Source organism: Spermophilus citellus (assembly GCF_964194105.1).
Source record: "Spermophilus citellus genome assembly, chromosome: 1".
NCBI classification, from domain to species: domain Eukaryota; kingdom Metazoa; phylum Chordata; class Mammalia; order Rodentia; family Sciuridae; genus Spermophilus; species Spermophilus citellus.
This window is the reverse complement of record NC_138182.1, coordinates 43,286,241-43,311,745: the sequence shown is the minus strand read 5'-3', so window position 1 is coordinate 43,311,745 and position 25,505 is coordinate 43,286,241. Positions and strand designations below refer to the sequence as shown.

Sequence of the window (25,505 nt, the reverse complement as noted above, 5' to 3'; positions counted from 1 at the left end):
ACTCTCCAAAGGCTATTTTGATTACATTAAAAAACATACTAAGAATAAAGGAGAGTACTTCATAGTTATAAAGGCACTGCTCACCAACAGTCATGTAATACTTTCATATTTCAGAAATCAACTGGTTAAATGAGTGTTAAAGTTTAAAAAACTAATAAGCTAAATCCAAGATACCTTTTATCCAAAATCAGACATAATATCCTCTACTCTCTAAAACACAAGGTATTTACAAATATTGATCATCTATTCCATAGAATCATACAGACTATATTCTATCCACTTGGAAATTTTAAGCGTATTTTAAAATAATTCCTAGGTTACATATAAAGGAAACTGAATCTGAAATTACTCCTTAGAAACAAACAACAGTCTACACAGCCAGTGTCAGCTGTAGCCAAGGCAGTAAGACTCAGGAGCATTTTCAGTCTTAAACGTATTTATTAAAAAACAAGAAATGTTGAGAATAAAATTGTCTATAGAATATACCTTAAAGCAGCACTTGTCAATCTCTCTAGAGAGAGAGTGGTTTGTGTAAGTAGTCCAGGAGCCTGTGAATTCATTTGTCAACTCTAAGCCTATGGAATTTGCAAGCTAATCAAGGATAAAACTACAGACTACATCACAATTTAGAATATCAACTCAGTTTGTAACATTAGTAGGTCATCCTGATGAGATGAATTGGGTTGGGAATCATATCACTGAATATATAAAAATGAAACTCGAGCCAGAGGCAGTGGCATAGGTCTATAATCTCAGTGGCTTGGCAGGCTGAGTCAGGAGGATTGCAAGTTCAAAGCTAGCCTCAGTAACTTGGCAAGCCCCTAAACAACTTGGTGAGCTCTGTCTCAATACAAAAAATAAAACGACTGTGGTGGTAGCTCAGTGGTAAATTGACCCTGGGTTAAATCCCCAATCCCCCAAAGAAAGTAAAACTGAGTTCTTGAAGTCAGGCAAGGCCTTACTCACTTTTATACCTTTAATGCCGGCATGGTGGGAGCACATAAGTAAGTAGTAAACAGTTTATAAGAACTGAATTAATATACCAGGCAGATAATTTTCCAAAATATATGGGTTTCGTTCATTGGAGGAGCAGGAGGAGACAGATTAAAAGGTCTGCAGAGTGGTTACAAGACTGGGAAACAATGACTAAACATGAATCTTAATCTCAGGTCTGTAATGTCGCTAGTGTTACATGCCAGGCATTCCAGGATTCTGTGGAGAACCTCACGAATATAAAGGAGCCTGCCTGAGAGCTGGGGTCAACATTCTTAGTTTTGTTTTGTTTTCCTGGCAGCAAGACTTATGAACTTCAATAATCACAATGTCATATAAAATTAGTATTCAACTAGGGGCTGGGGATGTGGCTCAAGCGGTAGCAAGCTCGCCTGGCATGCGTGTGGCCCGGGTTCGATCCTCAGCACCACATACCAACAAAGATGTTGTGTCCGCCAGAAACTAAAAAAAATAAATATTAAAATTCTCTCTCTCTCTCTCTCTCTTTAAAAAAAATAATATTCAACTATAATAACAGACAAGTTTTAAAAATCTAGCCTCTTTTAGCTATATGTCAAAAGGGTAGAATCCAGCTATAGCTAGCACAAAGCTAGAACATATGATCAAATTCCCTATTATAAAAGACAAAAGATCTCAGCTTTCACTTACTTAAAAAAACTTAAAGGCTTCAATTACTACCTTCATTGGAAAATTTTTAATTAAACCTTAAAACTGAGATGATTATCACATTAACTCATAAACCAATCTTTCTGCTACAAAAAAAAAACAGGTTGAACCTCATCAATTATTATACTTTATATATTTTGGGGGGCAGGGAAAGGAAGAGTCTGAATTTGAACTACTTTTTAAAAAATACTTCAATTAAATCTAAACATACTAAGAAGACATAGCTATACTGATATTTCAAACATCTAATATCTGAGTTATGTAAGTGAAGCTAGTATAAATGAGGGTAATTTAAATTTTAAGACCTTCTGATTATATTAATTGGAAATGGTTTATTTTTTAAAATCCCCCTCGTTACAGTTACAGAATAACTCTTCATCTTCTGCATTAAAAACAAAATGTATTTCTTTGCCTAATTTTGCTTAGCTGAATTAAGCATTTTAAAAATTTTCTTCTTTGCTATTAAACCAGTATCTTCAGTTCTTAACTGGACTAATAATAGTCTTCCTTATAAGACATCAATACATAAAAATAAATACACATTAAAATTCTCCCAGCAAGTACTATATATAATCCAAACACACTCCTTCAAAAATTAACCACATTATTTATTTGCACAGAATCAAAGGAAAGACTTGACGTAATATTCTATGAGGCTTACAGTTTACCAATATAGTTTTGAAAAAAAAAATGGTTTTGGGTTTTCCTCCATTAACTTGAGGATGGTATTATTTTACACATTTTATATGCTTCAGTTATATGTGCTGAAACATTACACACCTATACATCTTGGTTTTCATTAAGTCCAAAAAAGTCTTTTTTGATGATATATCGAACACACTGAAGAATCACGTTTCTTTCATGTCGAATGTCCGGAGCTAGAAGCTAAAAAAACAATTAAAAAAAAGAAGATTAAGTGATAAAAAACATACTTGGGAAACACAATTTAAAATATTAAGGTGCCTTCCTCATATAAAAAATAAAGAATAATAGGTGTGATTATATTTACTGATTATTTTACTAAAAAACAATGCAAAAATATTGCTTTTCCTTTTAGCTTATAAACAGAATACCTGTTTTTGTTGTTGTTGTTGTTGTTTTTTTAAATAGCATAGTTTCACATTTGGGATCCTTTCTAGGGATATCTACCAAAGGACAAGAAAACAGATACAAAAGTCTCTCAATTATTTCATCTAAAAATCAAGTCAAAGAGGATTCCCTTAATAGGACACAGTGATCCCTGCCTTTGAGCCCAGCTACTTGGGAGGCTGAGGCAGGAGGATTGCGTGAGCCAAGAGTTCAGAGTCAACTCAGACAACATAGTGAGGCCCTGACTCTTTCGAGACCCTGACTCTTGAAATCTGTAATGGTGTAGAAACTGTTAAGTACAATAATACTGAAAGTAGTGGCAGAAAAAACAACATTCAAAGACTTTCATAACTTCTATTTTTGTGCTCATTATAAATAGAAAAAAGTTAAGAATCCCTGGTATTTAGAAGATGTACCTAACCAAGGAATCATATGTGATTTTCCAGAAAGGGATTTATTTTCTATTTATTTTCTGATGGCATTAATATCTTCAGAAACATCACCCAGGGACCTTCAATGAAAAGATAATTTAACTTACCACTTATAAGGCAAATATTTTAAAAGTGTGATTTATTATATAGAGAATAAAGAGTATATTGATGATTCATTTTAATAAGCAACTGTATCCACATCTAACAACTCATTGTATAGTCAAAGAACACTTGAGCTACACTTTTTTGATAACTCAAAAATGGACTTTTCATAGAACAACAATAGTTTCAAAACTCCACTAGAAAAAAATGTGGAATACTTTTATTATTCGTCTTAGCCAGGAACATAGCTTCATTTCCACTGCTTAGAATCAAGACACATCACATACTCTCTAAATCTGAAACAATTTTTGAGCGAATAATGCCAAAAGGAAAGCCAATAATGCACAAAATAAATGAAAGTATAGAAAAAAGAAAAAGTAAATACAGTTCCCAAAGACAGGAAATGGGGATTTTCAGAAAACCTTAGGTCTTTTCTTCCCATTACTTTGTGTTTTTCAAGAAGTATTCACATTAAATAAATAAAACCTTTTCTTCTCTTTCAGCCTGGCAATGTATATGGCTGTGCTTTCAATGAGAACTTTAGCCTTAATACATTTTTCTTCATCAACCAGTCAAATCTACATTCTTTGATTTTAAGCAGTTTTGAAAACTATAATTATTTCACATTTACTAATACCAGCTATATGCCAAATACAGCTTTAGAATTAAGATACACAGACAAGTCTTCAACAACCATATGCCTCTGGTATCCTGAAAACATACACACATGAGCAACAAAACCATAGTGGTCCTACCTTAATGACATGAGGACACAAATGTTACAGTGCAAAGAAAAATCACTTACCATTTCCAGGAGATATGGATGGTGTGTTCTTGGCTGAAATAATTTTTCATAGTTGGGACAACGTTTTTTCCTCTTAGGGTTTGTCTTTTTAAAACCTTTCTTTCCGTTCTCATACTTGGCTCCTGAGAAATTTCTAACAGTTGCTTTAACATCTTGTCTTGGACTCTTGGGAGGACTGCTATGAGCAACCTGGTTTTCTGCCACAGCTTCTGTTTCAGTCTTGACAGGAGTTACTAAGTGTGAGGAAAAACAAATACAAAAATTATTTAAAAAAAAAAACAGGTAAAACTTTCAAAATCAATGAAAACAGCCATAATATTGTCTACTTAGTAACTTAAAATTATGAGAGGTTTTGCAAGGCATTTACAATGTATTCCAGTACTTTTCCAATTGGGAGCTATAACTGCCAAGAATTGAGAGACTACTACAAACAGCCACAGAAAGTGATCCCTATGAAGGAAGTAAGACCAGATGGAAACTTGAATAAAATATCTATAGAAATAAAATCTATAACAACAGCACAAAGGAAAGGGAAGAAAATGCTAAGTATATTATTATATAATTCTTAAATTACATGTAAAGTGAATGATTAAAAAAGTACATGTGGTAAGTTAAAACTGTTAAAAAATAAAACAAATAGGAATAGCTTTTAAACCAATAGTTTCACTGACCTAAAAATATAAAATTGATCCAAAACAAGACTGGGAAAAAATGGAACAAAAAACAGATGAGACAAATAGAAACAAACCACATCAGCAAATACATTATACGTATATAGTTTAAACACCTCACTTAAAAAGCAGAGATGGTCAGACTAGAACTGAATTGAAACGCAAGAATTCCTTTCCTTACACAGTTAAAACTGAAATTAAGCCTCAGTGTCCAAAGAACCATACAAAGCAAGGACTGCATATGACCATCACTAGAAAGCTGGAGTGGCTGTATCAACATCAGACAAAAAAGAGACTTTAGAACAAGGAATATCATCAGCAATGAAGAAGAACAGTCTTCATACATAAAGAACACAAAACAAAAATACCTCATAAGATTTTCAATATACATGCAGCAAAAACTCAGGGAACCAAAAGGAGAAATAAACAAATCAATTATTAAGGCCAGAAATGAGAGCACTCTGATCTATGTAATTGAAGAACAATTAGAAAATAAGTAGGAATACAGAAGACCTGAACACCCCTTTCCACTTTGTCAACTCAAATTGACAAAGAATACTCAACCTCAACACATATTCATGTGAAATCAAATGAGCATTCACCTTGTATTGGGCCATAAAGACAAGTCTCAGTAAATTTAAAAAAGTGAAAGCAGATAAGAGCTACATTTTCTGACCATAACAAAATTAAACTGAGATCATTAATGAGGAACTAGCTAGAAAACCTTAAATATTTAGCAACTAAACATACTTCTGAATAATTGTGACATTGTAAAGTATACACTTGGTCTTTCTCTAGTTTCCTGTCATACAACTCTTAAAATTCTTGGAATCTCCAAAGTGATTACTGTAGTTTTGTATGCTAGTAAGTTCAGTGATGGCTGGTAGTCTCTAGGTAGCTTCATGATGAGGTGCCACTCACTGGAAGGAACAATAAGGTTAGAATTTTGCCCATCTCCCAACTTCCAGGAAAGAAAAAGAGGCTGAAGGTTAAACTGATCACCAGTGGTCAATGATTTAATTAGCCATGCCTGTACAACTCAGCCTCAATAAAAACCCCAAAGGACAGAATTTGGAGAGATTCTAGATAACCAAACACTTGGAAGTTCCTGAAGATTGTTAAGTACGGAGAGGGCATGGAAGCTCTGCAACTCTTCCCCTATATCTTATCCTATAGATATGTCCATTGATATTCTTTATAATATCTTTTATAATAAAATAAATCAGTAAATTTAAATATTTCCTTGAGTTCTGTGAGCTGCTTACCAACTTAATCAAATGCAAGGAATGGGTATGTGGGAATGCTGATTTATAGCCAGTCAGCCAGAAGCAGAGGTAAAACAACTCAGGACTTGCAACTTGCATCTGGTGGGGGTGAGGAGACACCTCAGAGATTGAGCCCTCAACCTCTGAGATCTGATACCACCTCCAGAGAGTGTCAGAACTAAATTAGAGGAAACCCAGTTGGTGTCCACTATTGGAGACATTCAAACAAATGAGAAACTAAGACATATCAAAAACCAGAAATAAATCAAAACGACAGGGAATACAAATCATATCTCAATAATAACCTTGAATATTAACGGCCTAAACTCATCAATCAAAAGACATAGACTGGCAGATTGGATTAAAAAGCAAGACCCAACAATATGCTGTCTTCAAGAGACTCACCTCATGGGCAAAGACATCCACAGGCTGAAGGTGAAAGGATGGGAAAAAACTTATCACTCATATATATTGCATAAACAAGCAGGGGTTTCCATTCTCATTTCAGATAAGATAGACTCCAAACCAAAGTTAGTCAGAAGAGAGAAAAGACATTTCATACTTCTTAAGGGAAGTATATATAAGCAGTACTTAACAATTACAAGTATTTATGCCACAAACAATGGAATATCTATGTACATCAAACAAACCCTTCTCAATTTCAAGAGTCACAGAGACCACAATACAATAAACTGGGTGACTTTAACATACCTCTCTCACTACTGGACAGATCTTCCAAACAAAAACTAAATAAAGAAACTATAGAACTAAATAATACAATCAATAATTTAGACATATATAGAATATTTCATCCATCAATGAGCAACACATGGCTCCTTTTCTAAAATAGACCATATCTCATGCCACAAAGCAACTCTTAGTAAATACAAAAAAAAAACAGAGATAATACCCTGCATTCTTCAGATCACAATGGAATGAAATTAGAATAAATTAGAAATCAACAATAAAATAAAAATAGAAGCTACTCTAACAAATGAAGACTAAATAATACACAATTGAATGATGAATGGATAGTAAAAGAAATCAAGGATGAAACAAAAAAATTCTTAGAGGTAAATGAGAACACTGATAAAACATATCAAAATCTCAGGGACACTATGAAGGCAGTACTAAGAGGAAAGTTTACTGCACTGAGTGCATTAATTTAAAGAATAAAAAGTCAACAAATAAATAACTTAACACTATATCTCAAAGCCCTAGAAAAAGAAGAACAAATCAATCCCAAAAGCAGAAGAGAGGAAATAATTAAAATCAGAGATGAAACTGAAACAAAAGAAACAATTGAAAAATTTGACAAAATGAAAAGTTCCTTCTTTAAAACAGACAAACCCCTGGCCATGCTAATGAAGAGAAAAAGAGAGAAAACTGAAATTACTAAAATACAAAAAGAAGAAGGAAATATCACAATAGATACGTCTGAAATACAGAAGATAAATAGAAACTATTTTGAAAATTTATACTGTAATAAAATGGAAAACATGGAAGACATCGACAAATTTCTAGAGAATATGACCTACCCAAACTGAATGAGGTCACACATGATTTAAACAGATCAATTTCAAGTAATGAAATAGAAAACAGCATCAAAACCTACCAACCAAAAAAAGCCCAGGACCAGATGGATTCTCAGCCATGTTCTACAAGACTTTCAAAGAAGAATTAACACGAATACTCCTCAAAGTATTCCATGAAGTAGAAAAGAAGGAAACTCTTCCAAACATTCTATGAGGCTAATATCACCCTCCTACCAAAACCAGACAAAGACATATCAAGGAAAGAAAACTTCAGACCAATATCCCTAATGAACACAAATGCAAAAATTCTCAATAAAATTCTGGCAAATTGCATACAAAAACATATTAAAAAGACAGCGCACCAAAATCAAGTGGGATTCATCCCAGGGATGCAAAGTTGGTTCAACATCTGGAAATCAATAAATGTAATTCATCATTATAATAGACTTAAAAACAAGAATCATATGATCATCTCAATACATGCAGAAAAAAGCATTTGACAAAATACAGCACACCTTCATGTTCAAAACACTAGAAAAACTAGGGATAATAGGAACATTCCCGAACATTGTAAAAAGCTATATATGTTAGACCCAAGGCCAGCATCATTCTAAATGGAGAAAAATTGAAAGCATTCCCACTAAAAACTGGAAGACAAGGATGTCCTCTTTCACCACTTCTTTTCCACATCATCCTTGAAAATCTAGCCATAGCAATTAGACAAAAAAAGAAATTAAAGGGATACAAAGAGGTAAAGAAGAACTGAAACTATCACTATTTGCTGATGACATGATTCTATATCTAGAAGATCCATAAAATTCCACCAGAAAACTTCTAGAACTAATAAATGAACTCAGCAATGTAGCAGCAAAAAAAATCAACACCCATAAATCAAACACATTCCTATATATCAGCGATGAATCCACTGAAAGATAAATTAGGAAAACTACTCCATTCACAGTAGCCTCAAAAAAAAAAAAACAAACAAACAAAAAAAAAACAAAAAACAAAACCCTGGGAATTAATCTAACAAAAGAGGTGAAAGACCTCTACAATGAAAACTACACAACATTAAAGAAAGAAATTGAAGAAAACCTCAGAAGATGAAAAGATGCCCCATGCTCCTGAATAGGCAGAATTGGAAAAATAAGATCCAGAATAGCTAAAGCAATCCTTAGCAAGAAAAGTGAAGCAGGAGGCATCACAATACCAGACCTTAAACTATACTACCGAGCTATAGTAGTGGCATGGTATTGGCACCAAAATAGACTTGTAAACCAATGGTGCAGAATAGAGGACACACAGACAAACCCACATAAATACGGTTATCTTATACTAGACAAGGGTGCCAAAAACATTCACTGGAGAAAAGATAGCCTATTCAACAAATGGTGCTGGCAAAACTGGAAATCCATATGTAGCAAAATGAAATTAAACCTCTAACTCTCACCCTGCACAAAAATCAACTCAAAGTGGATCAAAGACTTGGCACTAGAACAGAGAGCCTGTGCCTAACAGAAGAAAAAATAGGCCCAAATCCTCACTATGTTGGCCTAGGATCTGACTTCCTTAACAAAACTCCTAAAGTGCAAGAAGTAAAATCAAGAATCAATAAATGGGACAGATTCAAATTAAAAAGCTACTTCTCAGCAAAGGAAACAATAACATGAGAAGGGAGCCTACAGATTGGGAGAAAATCTTACCACATGCACCTCCGATAAAGCATTGATCTCTAGGATATATAAAGAACTCCAAAAACTTAACACCAAAAAAACAAAAACCCAATCAATAATGGGCTAAGGAACTGAACTGACACTTCACAGAATAAGAAATACAATTGATAAACGGATATATAAAAAAGTGTTCAACATTTCTAGTGATTAGAGAAATGCAAATCAAAACTATTCTAAGATTTCATCTTACTCCTGTCAGAATGTCAATCATCAAGAATACAGCAACAATAAATGTTGGCGAGGATGTAGTGAAAAAGATACACTCATACATTGCTGGTGAGACTGAAAATTGGTGCAACCAATCTGGAAAGCAGTATGGAGATTCCTTAGAAAACTGGGAATGGAACCACTATTTGACCCAGCTATCCCACTCCTTGGTTTATACCCAAAGGACTTAAAATCAGCACACTATAGTGATGCAGCCATAACAATGTTTATAGCAGCTTAATTCACAATAGCTAGACTATGGAACCAACCTAGGTGTCCCTCAATAGATGAATGAAAAAGAATATATACTCAATGGAATATTACTCAGATTTAAAGAAGAGTGAAATTATAGCATTTGTAAGTAAATGGTTGGAGGTGGAGAATATCATGCTAAGCGAAATAAGCCAATCCCACAAAACCAAAGGCCAAATGTTTTCTCTAATATGTGGATGCTAGTTCACAATAAAGTTAGGGGGTTGTGTGTGGCACTAGGGAAGAATAGCATTACCTTAGATTAGGTAGAAGGAAGTGACGGGGGGCATATGGGTATAGAAAAGATAGTAGAATGAAACAGACATTACTGTATGTATATTTGTGACTACATGACCAATATAATTCTGCAACATGTACACTCAGAAAAATGAAATTACATCCCATGCACACAAGATATATCAAAGTGCATAAATGTAAAAAATAAAATAACAAAAACATTTGCAAAACAAAACAAATTAGCAAATCAAATCCCTCAATGTATTAAAATAGCAATACACCATAAGCAAATACATTTTATCAAAGAAATGCAAGTTCATTTGATATTTGAAAAATCACTCACTATATTTCACCATATTTTGAGAATAATGAAGATAGAGCATATAAACAGCTAAAAAATCACAATATTTTTAGATAGGGATCTCCACCCCTCCTCCCAAATGGTTATTCTTTTTTTTTAATATTTTTTTAGTGTTGATAGATCTTTATTTTATTCATTTATTTATATGCAGTGTTGAGAATTGAACCCAGTGCTTCATATATGTGAGGCAAGCACTCTACCACTGAGCCACAACCCCAGCCCCTTCAAATGGTTATTCTATGTATTTATTTACCATGAATCAAAGTGATGTGATACGAAGAGTTCTATCCTAGAAGTTGAGAAACTGAGTTCATTGCTTAGATAAGAATTGGGAGTCTAATCATATTTCTTAAAACCTTCCAAACTCAAATATTACATAGGACCGAATGCAGCAATTACATCAAAAAAAGTATAGGGTAAATGTTGAAAGTACAGACTCTGGTGCCAGACAGTTAGGTTCAAGACTTGTTCAAACACTTACTAACTTTGTAACCTTGGAGTAAACTACTTACCTCTACCTAAATTTCCTCGTTTATACAATGGAGATAAATGATGGCACTTACTTCATGAGCTTGTTGCAATAAGTGAGTAAAGCACATAAAACAGTGCCTGGCACCCTGTATGCACTATATGAAAATCTGCTGCGATACCTGTGATAATGTTTCTGCAAAGTAATGAGGAAAATAAGATAAATACAGCTATAAAAGAATAGAGCTAAGAATCCCTAAAGTAGTTTGTAGGCTGAAAACTGTAGAAATAATAATTAAAAGGCAAGAAGAAAATCCAGTGCACCACATCCTATCATTTCCTTTTCTCTTCAAGTGTTAATCACTTGACCTAAGAATGAAAATGTCAAATGAATCAGGGCTTGTATTGTCAACGTTCTGCTAAGGAATGAGGAACTGGAACATTTGTATTTTTCTCTTTCTCGAGATATACATTTCCTAGCTAAGTAGTGCATTCAATTCAAATAAAAGTTAAACATAGCATTTAGCTCTTTCAAACTGAAGTCACTATTTGCTCTGTGGTCTTTGGAATTAGTTTTGAGCTTGAAGGTCTCCTCATCAATAACTGAACCAGTTTAAAGAAACAGTTTTTAGGGAGTTGCAAACTCTAGGAGGATAGCAAACCAATATTATTTGGAAATAATACTCATGGAAATTTTCTTTCTTATTTATGTAACAATGATTCTGGCAGCCCCAGATCTGCACATACCTCCTCTTCCTTTGCTTCAGTCTTGCTTAGGGACCCTTTCCTGCTTACCCTCTCATACACCCCAGAATTAAAACTGAAAGCTAGAGATTTGCTACGGACTGGATGGCTTAATAAAACAATTTGAACTATACAAAATAATTCTTAAGACTTAGAAATACACCACAAAGGCTTTTTCCTTAAAGCAGAACATTTAAAATAATTAGTCAAAATTAATTCATACAAAATCAAATATATATTTTATTAGCTAATATCCTCTGTTATCTACAAAAGGAAAGGTCATGTGTTACTATTCAGGAAGATAGCCACGTGAGAAGGATATGAAGGAAGCAATATAGTTGGTTTCTTTAAGATTTTTTAAGTCCCTATACTTAAATTTTACACCAGCTCCACCACATATTAGTGTAGCAAATATATCCTAACTTTGAGGTATAAGATCCCTTCCAGCTTCCTTTCTTTCTTCCAATTTTAAAATGGCGACAGTCTCAAAATGAAGACATAAATATAAAATATCAGATGTTTCATCTTAAGATTGAGAAAAGAAAGCATCAGCTCACCCTGTTTTTATGGGATTCAGTAATTTGATAATAGCTTGCTTTCTTATCGCCTGTCATAAATACAACTGAGAGGTGGGAAATATAATATGTGTTTAAAGAACAACTCCACCTTCATATCAGTATATTGGAAACAAGAGTAAGAAATCAATATTGTGTTTCTTAAAATTAAAAATAAGAAGAGGCAACCATCTGTTAAGGAATACTCTGATAAAGCCAAAGTAGTTTATATTTCAAAATTTGAGTAGCTTTTAACAAGCTATCAGAATAAGCTATAGCCTATTAAAAAGAGAAGAAAAAATTCCCATGTTACAGAGATATAAACATCATGTTTCTTACTAAAGCCCAACTCTTTCTTAGTCAACATCCTCCAAACACACACACACACTGATTGTCTTTAGTCAACAAAAGTGTTGCCATCTATATCCCTTGACATTCAACTCTTCATTCTGTAACAACACTTTCAGACCCTGTGTTCTTATCCTCAGTATAGCTACTACTTCGATTACACACCTTCTCCTGAGATACATACACAAGAATTCTCTCACAGTTGGTAGAGTCTAAATAAAATTACCATGCAGATACAGGTTTTCACAATTGCAGGACAAAGACTTATTCACTCAACATATTCCCTAGATTATTGATATAAACATTGGATTAAAATTTACCATACTATATTACATCAATAACCTACTCACAGCTCTTGTATGTGGCCCTAAAATAGATGCTACAGGAGATTAAATTGGCTTATCATAATAAAATACAAAATAAGGGCCCACATACTATCATTTGCGACATTACCTTTAAAGTAAGTCACGTATCCTGAACATCACTGACCTCTCAGAAGACTCTTGAAGGAATTCCATTTCTTCCAACCTTTAAATAACACAGGCTAATATGCAACCACAAGTACAGAGTTCCTGTGTTTCCAAATAAGATAATTTATGTAAATGTGCTTATAAAGAGTAATATCCTCTACACATCTAAATTTTTCCATCATCCTATTTATCATCAAGGGCCTCTCTCCATCTACCAAAGGTGCTATGAACATGTTGTGACAAGGGTTCTTGATAACAGAGAATAAATTCACTTTCTTTTTGCTATTTCTTTTATTTCATTATTTCATTTTCTCTTTTCTTTCCTTTTCTTTCATTACATTGTAATCACTTTTGCTTTTTTCTTCCAGTAGCAATCCATTTCCCTATTACTACAACTTTATCCCATGTTAACTTCACTTCTCAATCAAAGGAAAAAGGAACTTGAAGATCAAATAAAGAATATGAATCTTGGATGCTATTAATGCACAGTGTGCACCAAAGGCAAAGGGCAACAAAATAAAACACACTTTGCTGTAGCAACAGAGGCCATGACTTACCGTCTGGCTCACTCTCTGACCCTGAGAGACTGCCATAGCTGCTCATTAGTGAACACAAAGCTGGTGTGACTTCCTTAGGTACAACTGTATGCTGTGTTTTCTCCTCCTTATCAGACTCTGAAATAAAAGGGGAAAGAACAAAGATTCAAACAGTGTATCCCCAAATATCCACCACTATAAAAAAAAAGAAAGCTGACTGTCTTCCAGTCTTTCATGCTAGTAAAAACAAAAGGAATTTCTGTGGGGCACGGTGGCACATGCCTGATCCCAGCAGCTCGGGAGGCTGAAGCAGAAGGATGGCGCGTTCAAAGCTAGCCTCAGTAACTTAGAAGGCCTTAAGCAACTCAGCAAGACAAAATAGTAGTATTTCCTTCAAAGACTTAAAGAAAGCCCACCCTCCTTTAATCCTTATGCAACATCCTGCGACTTTCACTATAGTTACAGGTGATTAAACCAAAACTCAAAGGGGCTGGGGATGTGACACAGTGGTTAAGTGCCCCTGGGTCCAACCCTGGGTACTAAAATGAAAAAAAAAAAAAATTTCTAATCATTTCTTTAATCTTCCCAAAACATAAATTGCAGGAGACCTGAAAGTATTCTTAGTTTAAATCTTGACCAAAGAAGTTATGTGCTACAGGGAAGGAGAAGAATGAATGGAAGCTGTAAACAACTCAGTTAACTTACTGTGCTTCACAGGTTATGGAATCTAGGCCTGCCCTAAATTAACTTAATTACACAGATTTTACTATTAATTTACAGGTAGTGGGAAGGCCAAAATTGATTTAACTTTACTGGATGAGGATCATTAACTCTGAAAATTCAATTTAGAAATAAAAAAATATATATAAAAATATCCACCCCCTTTTGTTGTTTTCAAGACTAGTTTTTAGGACCCAAATAATATTTAAACCCTTCTAGGTTTAGTGAAAGAGTTTTACTGAAATGAACCTACTCCAAAGATTTTATTATTTAGAACTTCTAAGAATTTATGTCAATAGGCCAACCATGAGAATTTAGCAAACACTAAAGAGCCTGCCAAAGGTAAAGTGTTTGATCAGAGCCCAGCAATCCTAGCTGTAGCCCCAGGACACCACCCATTACATTTATTTTTGGCAGCTCTAAAAAACACATCAACAACCAATAAAAATAAAGCCTGACTAAAGACAATAAGTAGCTTGTCCATTTAATGAACCAACTCAACCTACAACCAATATGAAATGTCTCAAGAGGAACACTTAATGTTCACTAAGACAGTCCAAGGGAAACTAAAATATGCCACTAGGAAGTGTCAGTAACTTTTCATGTGAATGTTGACCAAGCACCTTCTGCTAAAGATATATCCTCTTATGCCACCCACAATGCCAGCACCACATCCCCTAATACTGTTCCTTATTTTAAGCTAGATTATTACCTTTTCTCTTGGATGACTAAAGGAAAAGGAAAATATGTAATTTATATGAGCAGAAATCTACCACAATATTAGTACAAAGACTATTCATCCACTGTCTGAATAACCAAAGACAAAATAGTAGTATTTCCTTCAAAGACTTAAAGAAAGCCCACCCTCCTTTAATCCTTATGCAACATCCTACGACTTTCACTATAGTTACAGGTGATTAAACCAAAACTCAAAAGAATTCAAGTAAATTTCTTTCAAGTAACTTACTATAAAATGATTGGGTCAATGTAAAATCTAGGCTACCTCCCCAAATCTCAAACTAATGAACTATATGGGGCTGGGGATGTGGCTCAAGCAGTAGCATGCTCGCCTGGCATGTGTGCGGCCCAGGTTCGATCCTCAGCACCACATACAAACAAAGATGTTGTATCTGCCGAAAACTAAAAAATAAATATTGAAAATTCTCTCTCTCTCTCTCCCTCCTCTCTCTCTTTAAAAAAAAAAATGAAATAAAGGCCTGATGATAACTAAAGAATATTTTTTTAAAAAAACTAATGAACTATAATGTCTCCTATAGATTATCATTATTATTAAAATGAAGCCCCTGTATCAAAATGTATTAATGGCCAACAATAATGTTAATGACTTTTTGTCACAGTTCCATTGCTTCCCACCCCCCACCCCCCGCCGTTTTATGGCAAAACTCTAAACAGCTACTTGATAAAATTCACCACAGAAATTTGGGTCTAAAATTTCCTTCAGTCCACTACTCCAATCTGTTTCTGAGGACCACCACACCAGAGAAACTTTTTCTTCTTCTGAGTTCACCTGGGTCCTCTGTGTTTCCAAATCTAAAGGTAATTTCTTGGTTCTCCTCTTATTTAACTTACCAACAGTATGTAATCATGTTCTGTTTTTTAAAACCTCATGGCAGGGCTGGGGATGTGGCTCAAGTGGTAGCGCGCTCGCCTGGCATGCGTGCGGCTCGGGTTCGATCCTCAGCACCACATACCAACAAAGATGTTGTGTCCGCCGAGAACTAAAAAATAAATGTTAAAAATTCTCTCTCTCTCTCCTCTCTCTCTCTCTCTCAAAATAAATAAATAAATAAATAAAGTGTTTCTAAAATAAAAAAATAAATAAAATAAAATAAAACCTCATGGCTTCCAGAACCCTTTCACTTAGCTGTCTTTTCCCAGTCTCCCTTCTGAATTCTCCTCACTTACCAACTTCCAAAATTATGAAGTGACCCTGGATCTAATTCTGAGAGACCTTTCTCTTTGTGCCTCCTCTTCCCTAGATGATCTGACGTTCCCTAAAATCTTAACATTATCTATATGCTTGTGAATCACAAATTTGTACCTTCAATCTTCAGTTTTCCCTTAACTCCAGAATAATACTAACTGCTCATCAAACATCTTTACTTAGATGTCAATTATCTCAACTGTGTCCAAAATCAAACACTTGATTTCCACTTGGCACAAGCCCTACAATATCTCCCCCTTGATAAATATCAACTGTTTCTTCTTAGGGTTAAGCCCAAAATGTAGCAATTATCCATGAATCTTCTTTCTTTCTCATACCTTATCTATCCAATTAACAACTGCCAACAGTTATTTCAAAAAGAAATCCAGCATCATACTTGTTTCTCACTACTTCCATTACAACCCAAGGCAACATTGCTTGCATGGAGAATTCTAACAGCCTCCTAGATCTTGACAGGACCCTGCCCAATTCTCTTTATAAAAAGTCTATTCTCTACCAAAAACATAGATCATATGACCTCTCTGCTCAACCTGGGAATAAAATCCCAAGACCTCCCTGGGCCTACACAGCTGGCCTGACTAGACTGGACCTTGCACTTGTCTTGTAACAAACCCACTTTCTTCCTGGCTTACACCACTGCCACCTGGCTGCTACTTCAGCATGCAAGGCAGCTCTCCCTGGGGTATGTGCACTTGCTGCTCCCTCTGCTGGGACTGCTGTAAGTATGCAGCACTCGGATGTCTTTTTCATGTCACCTCCAGAGTGCCTTCACTGATCACCCCACAGAAAACAGCAGAACTCCTCCAAACACCATTTTTCCATCCTTTACTCAGCTTCATGATGCTTATATCCACCCAACATATTGTGAGTTTGTTTACTGACTCTCCTTATTATGGTTTGAATGTGAGGTGCTCCCCAAAAGCTCATGTGTGAAACAATGCAAGAAGGTCTGGAGGAGAAATGATTGGGTCATGACAGCCTTAACACAATCAGTGAAATAATCATCTGATGGGATTAATTGAGTGGTGAGTGGAGGTAGGTAGGGTATGGCTGGAAGAAGTGGGCCCCCGGGGGCATGCCTTTTGGGTATATATTTTGTATCTGGCTAGTGGAGTCCCTCTCAGCTAATCATCATGTGAACTGCTTCCTTTTGCCACACTCTTCTGCCTCGATGTCCTGCCTCACCTCCAGCCCCAAGGAATGGAGCCAGCTGTCTGTGAACTAAGACCTCTGAAACCATGAGCCTCCAAATAAACTTTTCCTCTTCTAAAAGTGTTCTTGTCAGGTCTTTTAGTCAGAGCAATGAAAAAGCTGACTAAAACACTACCCAAACCAGAAGGCAGCTCAAGACAGAAGGGGTCTTGCTGTATTCTCAGAGCCAAGAACAATATGTAAGTATTCAATAAATATCTGAAGAACAAACTATTGCATGAATTAGACAAGGTTAATTAGCACAGAATCAGAGTGCTAGTAAGAGGTTGGGCCAGGATAGAAAACTAGATTTGCATGGATCTAAAGTGTATAATATGATTCCATTTTTATTTTTAAAAAATCATATAAATGGGCACAGGAGGTGGCTGGGGTGAGGCTTGGTGGTAAAGCGCTTGCCTCCCACGTGTGAGGCACTGGGTTCGATCCTCAGCACCACATAAAAGTAAAGATGCTGCGTCCATGTACAACTAAAAAATATTTTTTAAAAAAATGGGCACAGGAAAAACATTGGAAGGATACACAAAAACATGTGAGCAGTAGTCAAATTTTTAAGTTAAGAAAGCAGTTTTTAAAAATATTTTATACTTTTAATATTCCCACACCTTCTCTATTACTTTTGTAGTGGGAAAAAAATAAAGAATGAAAAATAAGGAGAAACAGTGTTCTTCATAATTCAGTTCATAAACACAGGCAAGGCTTTAATTGGCCTATGGAGTCTTTTGCCCTCCTCCCTTTGTTTTTTTTTTTTTTTTTAAAGAGAGAGAGAGAGAGACAGAGAGACAGAGAGAGAGAGAGAGAATTTTTTAATATTTATTTTTCAGTACTTGGCGGACACAACATCTTTGTTGGTATGTGGTGCTGAGGATTGAACCCGGGTCGCACGCATGCCAGGCGAGCGCGCTACCGCTTGAGCCACATCCCAGCCCCCTCCCTTTGGTTTTAAACTTTCTATTTTGAAACAATTTTGGAGCTACCCAAGTATTACAAAGCACAGGAGTTTCCATATACTCTCACTCAACTTCCCTAATGTTATCATCTCATATAACAAAAGACACTTATCATAGCCAACAAATGAACACCAGTGCCATCTTGCTACCTAAGCTAAAGACCGTACTGTCATTTCCTCAGTTTTTCCATTAATGTCCTTTTCTAGTGCTAGGATCCAATCTACCATTCCAGACTGGACTTAGCTATCATGACTCCTTAGTCTTCTCCAAATATGTGATAGTGTCTTAATCTTTTCTTGTCTACCAGGAACATTTTTGAAGACTGTTGGATCAGATAACAGCAGAATGTCCCTCAGTTTGGGTGTGTCTGACATGTCTGATGATTGGATTGAGGCTACGGATTTTGGTGAAGAATAATACAGAGGAGATGAAGCCATCTCATCACAACATAGCCCATGATATCAATATGACTTACCACTGGTGATGTTCACCTTGATAACTTGGTGCTCTGCCTGATATCTCTACTTTTATAAAGTTACTATTTTTCTCTTTCATTATTTACTCCCTGAAATGAGTTCATAAATTTAGCCCACATTCAAGGGGAGGAGAATTAATCTCCAACTCAAGTAAGGAGGAGCAAAAAATTTTTGACATGTCAAAACCACAATAATAATTAATAAATGTTTGGGAAAAGATATTTAAAGGCTATGCAAATACTATTTTGCCTTAAAATTTGGCCACTAATTCTACCATTCCCCAGTGGATCCTGCCTAAAATAATTATTACTAGGGTGTTTCAATGGTGACCTTCTATTTCGCTCATCTACCTATATCAGCTGGCACATTCTTTTGTAAGAAAGATTCATCCCCTCTTTCTTCATATTTATTTATTGTGGGGTGGAGATTAAAACATTATTATTTATTTCGTGGCAACATTTGTTCCTTCTTTGGCCATTGAGAATTCTTTATAGTAGTACCCTTCTGTCATGCCAACATTGTTATATTTTTGAAAACTTTCTGGTACCTTTTATTTTCTATGTCCCAACCCAGAACCAGCCTTTTCTCTAAGAGGCCATGATTTCATTAGAGAATGGTCTTTGGAATCCACAACGTAACTGCAGGTATAATTGTTCCTAGGAAGATCACAAAGCTCACTAAATTTGATGACCTCCCCAAAGGGAAGAGTTAGGAGTTTCTACATATGAACTACTCTTCCCCTCTCTATTATATATTTAACCCCAACAACAAGTGATAGCATTTTAATTTTCCTTTTGGCATTTTAAACAATGACTTCTCATCTCATACATCCCCCAAAAAAGCTATTCCCAAAGTTGCTGGGATCTACCTAACAGTTGTAATACAGGTATTTTAGCACCTATACTGGAATAGACTATGATGAATGCACTGTTCTGGCTGACAAAATTGTTCCTGAAAAACTTCACTCACTCTTTTTTTTTTTTGGGTGCTTTTTAGAAGAATGATTTTCTGACATTTGCTAGTAAATGGATAGATCTGGAGACTACTGTGCTAAGTGAAATAAGCCAATCCCCCAAAAAAGCAAAGGTCTAAGATTTTTCACTCACTTTTTTTTAAGCAGCTAAAACATCTCTCTGAACTAAAAATACCAGTACAAAGATAGTAGAAATAAAAATGATGAAACTGAATTTTAGAATTATTATAAAATATCAACTCAATTTCTCTGTTAAGAAAACTTAGTGACACTTTTCTGAGGTAAATGGCAAGCTACTATGATTTAATTGTTGGCATTTTTATTTTCTTGAAGAATAATATAAACATTTTAATATAAATTATTCATTATATTAATTAAATTTTAATACAATTCTAAATTCACAGCCACATATGGTTTTTATACTCGAGACTCATATTCCCTCATTTCTGACCCTTAAAATATGTATGTTCCCATCCTTGGCTGTCAATATAGGGAAAGTTTCAACATTTAAACCAAAGTAAAATTATGGAAGACCTCTCTCATGTAACTACTTCTGGAAATCCAACTGAATTCTTCCTACCAATGAAGATGAGAGGTATTTAACCACTGTTTCTGATATCTAAGTTTTGAGGACTTAGATAATAAGTCCTCAGAAGCAAGATAAATAGAAGCAAGATATAATCATCTTTTAGTTGACATTTTAACATACTGGCAAATTTGAAATAATGCTTTAAAAACCACAACCAAAACCAAAACTAACAAGAGCTGGGGATGTAGATCAGTGGTGAAGCTCTGGCCTACATGTATGAAGTCCTGGGTTAGATCTCCAGCATGGCAAAAACAAAACAAAACAAAAAGGGGCTGGAGGTATAGCTCAGTGTTAAGAGAACTTGCCTAGTATGCACAAGGCCCTAGGTTCAATTCCCAGCACTGGAGATACCAAACAACCATAAAACAGAATTAACGTCATCTATCAAAACTAAGAGGAAAAACATAAACAAAAACAAAAGCAACAAACACTATTAAATATCATAGTCCTTCAAATGTTCATCTAAAAAAAAAAACCACACATAAAAGAGTTTCATAATTTTCAAATTAGTAACTGGTTTTTAAAAAATATTTTAGTGACATAAAATTTTGATACAGATAGTATTTTGTCATGAAGGTCACACTTTGCAAATCTAAAGAAGTGGGTGTGCTCTCTAAAAAGTCTTCAAAAACAAAAACAAAAAAATTAGTATCCAAGAGTAAACTCAGCACTGGCTCAAAATAGCTGCCTTTTCCTTGCTCTCTGCAAGGGTAAGAAGGTGCCTTCTGTAAACTCCCACATCTCAACTATCCTAGACTAATACAAAAAATTTTACACAAATTTGGACTTCACATTTACAGGGCATATAAGATACTAGTGGAATCAAACTCTTAAGTTCAAATTCTGGCTCTGCCACTAACTAGCAGTATCACTAAGGCAAAGTTTTATTCCTAATTTCTAAAAGGAGTCACAATAGCACCTATGTATAAGGTTGTTATGAGGAAGAGTTAACATACACAAAGCATATGGAGCATAGTGAGTACCTTATTCACTGTTAGTTGGTGGTTAAGATAATTTATGGTTATTACTATTTCTACTAAATTTTAGTATTACTATTCTTATTATTCTCAGCCCAATATTCCCTTTTGCTAAGATCCTTTATCATCCTAACACTGTCAATAAACTGTTTATTCCCACATTTCCTGCCATCTATAAATTCAATAATTTGTCATGTGATTATCATGAAAGCAACTGTCACCTGAGCTGAACAGAGACTGGAATCAAACCTATAACGAAACATCATTCCACTCATTAATCATCTTTTGGAACTCCTCTTCAGTAGGAAGCATATGCAATTAAATACAAGCCTCACAATGTTACTGGAGGGGAAGGTCATACAGATTTTTTACATATACATTTTCATTTTTCTGAAGGGAAAAACAGAAGCTAAGGAGCTAAGGGATATCTGTGTGATAGCAATATTTGGGGATGTTCAATTTTTGCCTTTAAAGCAAGAGTCAACTTGTCCTATTAGTTATACAAGGAATTTAAGGATAAACTATAATAAACATATGAAAATATATTCTATACCTTGAAGAAGAATACTATTATGCAAATACAATGAATTAATGTCATTTGCCCATAGGGACCATGATTGTGCTCAGTAGTATAAATACTGGCTTCCATAGAATTACTGATTTATAAGCAAGAGGAAAAAAAAAAAAACATGTAAAAAGGCCAAATTGCATCTATGGAAACTCAAAACAATCTTAAAAAAAAAAAAACAAAAAACAACTCCCAAGATTACAGCATACTTTGGAAATTACCCAACAAATCTTTCTCCCATAGCCTGCCTGCCCCATGAATTCCGGCCCAAGACTCAGAAAAGATATTCTGAAATGAGGCTTTTCCACAACAGACTTCTCTTAAAAACAAACAAACAAAAAAAAGCATCTTTCTACATTTTTATGTATGTGTTATCCAGCTTTCCACAAAAGGGGCTATGAGTAACCAACTTCAACATCATTGTCTGTATGCTTATAAACACATTATTTTCCTATTAACTTACCAGAATCGCTATTTATCAAAACGCCAAGAGGATCTGCCTTTGCCTCAGGTGGACCTTCAGGCTTTGAACCAGGGAGGAGATTTTCTGATCCAGGGACACCGCTCTGTTTGACACCATCATTTTTCCATTTGTGTTGTCTACCAGGACTTCTGATCTTGCCCATCTGTGAATTTCTGGACATCCCCTTCATCTTGCTGGAATAAGAAAAATGCAATTCTTGGTATAAAAGTCACTGACCTTTCAAGGAAAAGTTGAAAAAGACTACTGAATGCAAAAAAAAAAAAAAAAAAAAAAAAAAAATCCAGATGTTAAACCGATCATTTGTTGCCTAGTACATTAAATAGACCAAAACAAACAAAAAGTCAGTGGTTCCCAAAGACAGAGAGGTCTTAGAAGAACTTTAAAAGGATGACACTCTACAATACACCATATTTTATTCATCCTCAGCCACACATTACTACCAATATTTTTGCCCCCTGACATTCAGCTGTGCTGTGCAATCACTGATGAATCACCAATTCTACAGCCATCTTAAATAAAGTGCTCTTCAATCACACAACTACCTCTTTTACAAAGAAAACAAGTACTTAGGAGGCATTTTCTAATTTAAGTCAATTTAAGAACAACAACAAAAATTCATTAATAATAAATTCTCTATAAATAATAATCAAAGTGTCTTTTAGTAGAACTGAATTTCCTCAAGGACATGCATGCTATTCCAATTTGCCATTGTTTGGGCAAAACTCCTTTTTTTTCTTTTTTTCATTAATAATGAGGTGGCAGAATTAGAAATTGGGTCCAAATTTCAATTTTGTCTGTGTTCCTTGGATATATTAATATCCCTGAGCCTGTTTACTCCTTCACTTACAGAATGGAAATCAGAGACATAGAGAGAATTAATATAAAGTACTTCACTTAGAGCAAGGTAACATCTTGAGCCCTTAATAAACTATAGTTATTACTATAACACTTCCTGAATAATTTGTTGAACCAATATATTCAGTTTACATCTGCCATCCAAGGGCTCAAAATCCTTTCAGGGTCACTATAACTCTTACAGAATCTCATTCCAAAACTTCATATACATATACTCCAAATTTTGCAGAAAGCCAAAATTTATCATGAACCAATTTCCAAGACATCTGTTTAGTCTGATACTAATAATGTTATACTAGGTTACTTTTGGTTGGTGTTTACATAGCAAAACAATTAAAACTCCATCAACTGAAACTCCTAATGGGAAATTTTTTAAAAGGGACCTCAATCCCTATACAATAGTTAATTCTAGACATAAACAGGAAAGTTTATAAAGCAACAAATCTTCCTATAAAAACAGAGGAATAGCTTCAAGAACTCCTTCAGATAGAAAGTTTTCTTAAGCAGAACAAGAAATAGTATTCACCATAAAAATAAAACACAGATAAATTAGACTGGGTGAAAATTAAAAACTTTCATTTATCAAATGACAGCACTAGGAACTTCCATTCTGGCCAAAAGAAAGGAACACTGACCATATTTTTCTTGCTATCTGAATCAACAACAAAAAACTAGGCAAAATGCAGAAACAAGGGTTTCTATGACATAGGCTATCAAGCAACAGGAATACTGATTGCTGAGAGATGGGAAATGAATGAGCAGTGAGCCCTACAATTGCCAAGCTTACTGCCTGAGAGTTTCCAGATTGCCAGGAGGACTGCACCCAGCTGGAACCTGGTGGACTCCCTAAGTTGAGGAACTGGAACTGGGACTCCAGGGAAAAAGATTTCTGCAGTTTTCAGAAATTCACAGAGGGCAAAAAGTTGTAGGAGACAGAAAATTTAATTATTTAGCAGAGAACTTATCAGCCCATACATGCAAGGAAACTATATAAGGGCCAGGAAAGAACCACCCAAAAGATTAGAGGTAATGATGCCTACACATTCACATGAGAGTCAGAACACAGTACCTGTTTTCACCTACCAGCATAGGATAGTATCCCAGAAAATACATGCCACAGTAATGAGGAAGAGTTAGTTCCAAACTAAATACTGCTTTGGTCACACCCAACAATTCTCGAAAGCAAAATGCAAAAAGATCAGATTGTTGTTAAGTTACTTAGCTGTGTACCCTTCCCTCCCCTGCCAAATTTTTAAGAACATTTAAAGGAATGTAAAAATATCTAGCACCCAATGAAGTGGAATTTTCTTATATCCTGTCAAAAGTAATCAGACATGCATTCAAGCAGGAAAAACATGACCCATAATGAGGAGAAAAAATACAAACTGATCCAGAACAGACACAAACATTAGAATTAGCAAAGTTCAGTTATAACTAATTATAGTCTTCATGTTCAAAAAATAATGTCTGAGATAAAAAATGCAAAATATACATCGAGACAAAAAAATATGAGATTAATGCAAGATTAGTCACTGCACAAGAAAGAATAATAAACATAAAGGTATAGCAACAGAAACTAGTATGAGGCACGTAGAAAAAAAAGAATTATATAAAATGAAGAGAATTAGTGACTTAAGGGACAATTTCAAGTAGCCTAATATACATGTAACTGAAGTCACAGAAAGGGAGAGGGAGGTGAAGAAGAAAAAAAATTGAAGAAATAATGGCCAAAATTTTTTCAGTTTTGATTTAAAACAAAACCCATAAACTCATAATTCAAGAAGCTCAACAAACCTTAAGCACAAGAAACATGAAGAAAACCAAGGCACATCATAATCAAATTGCTCAAAACTTGATGGAGTCAGAGAAAACAGGCGCTTGTATAAAGAAACAGTAAAATGATAAGAGGAGGTTTTTTCATTGGAAAAACTGAGCAACACCTTGATAGCATTATAATTTTTTTAAAAAAAACCTGTTAACTCAGAAGTACATATCCAGCCAAAATATCCTCTAAAAAAGGAATGCAAAAATAAAAAGGCATTTTCAGACACACAAGCTGAATAGAGTAATCTTCAGCAGACCCTCAGCTCACTATAAGAAATATTAAAGGAAGTTCTACAAGCAGAAGGAAATAAGCATCAGATGGATCTACATAAAAGAATGAAGAGCATCAAAACAGTAACCACATCAGTATCCTAGCTATCAGCCAACCAAACCCCAGCTATGGCTGAACCTTTTTAGCAGATGTGC

General features: G+C 34.9%; 1 protein-coding gene across 1 annotated transcript in view; it reads right to left on the bottom strand.

Moving 5' to 3' along the window:
- Window positions 1-434: 434 nt before the first annotated feature.
- The window catches only part of NUFIP1 (nuclear FMR1 interacting protein 1), a 44,824-nt gene continuing 19,753 nt past the window's right edge, over window positions 435-25,505 (bottom strand). Inside the window, 4 exon segments of the mRNA XM_081307910.1 lie at window positions 435-2,565; window positions 4,108-4,340; window positions 13,510-13,626; window positions 22,380-22,573. Coding sequence (XP_081164036.1) covers window positions 2,461-2,565; window positions 4,108-4,340; window positions 13,510-13,626; window positions 22,380-22,573 — 649 coding nt within the window. The 3' untranslated portion in view covers window positions 435-2,460.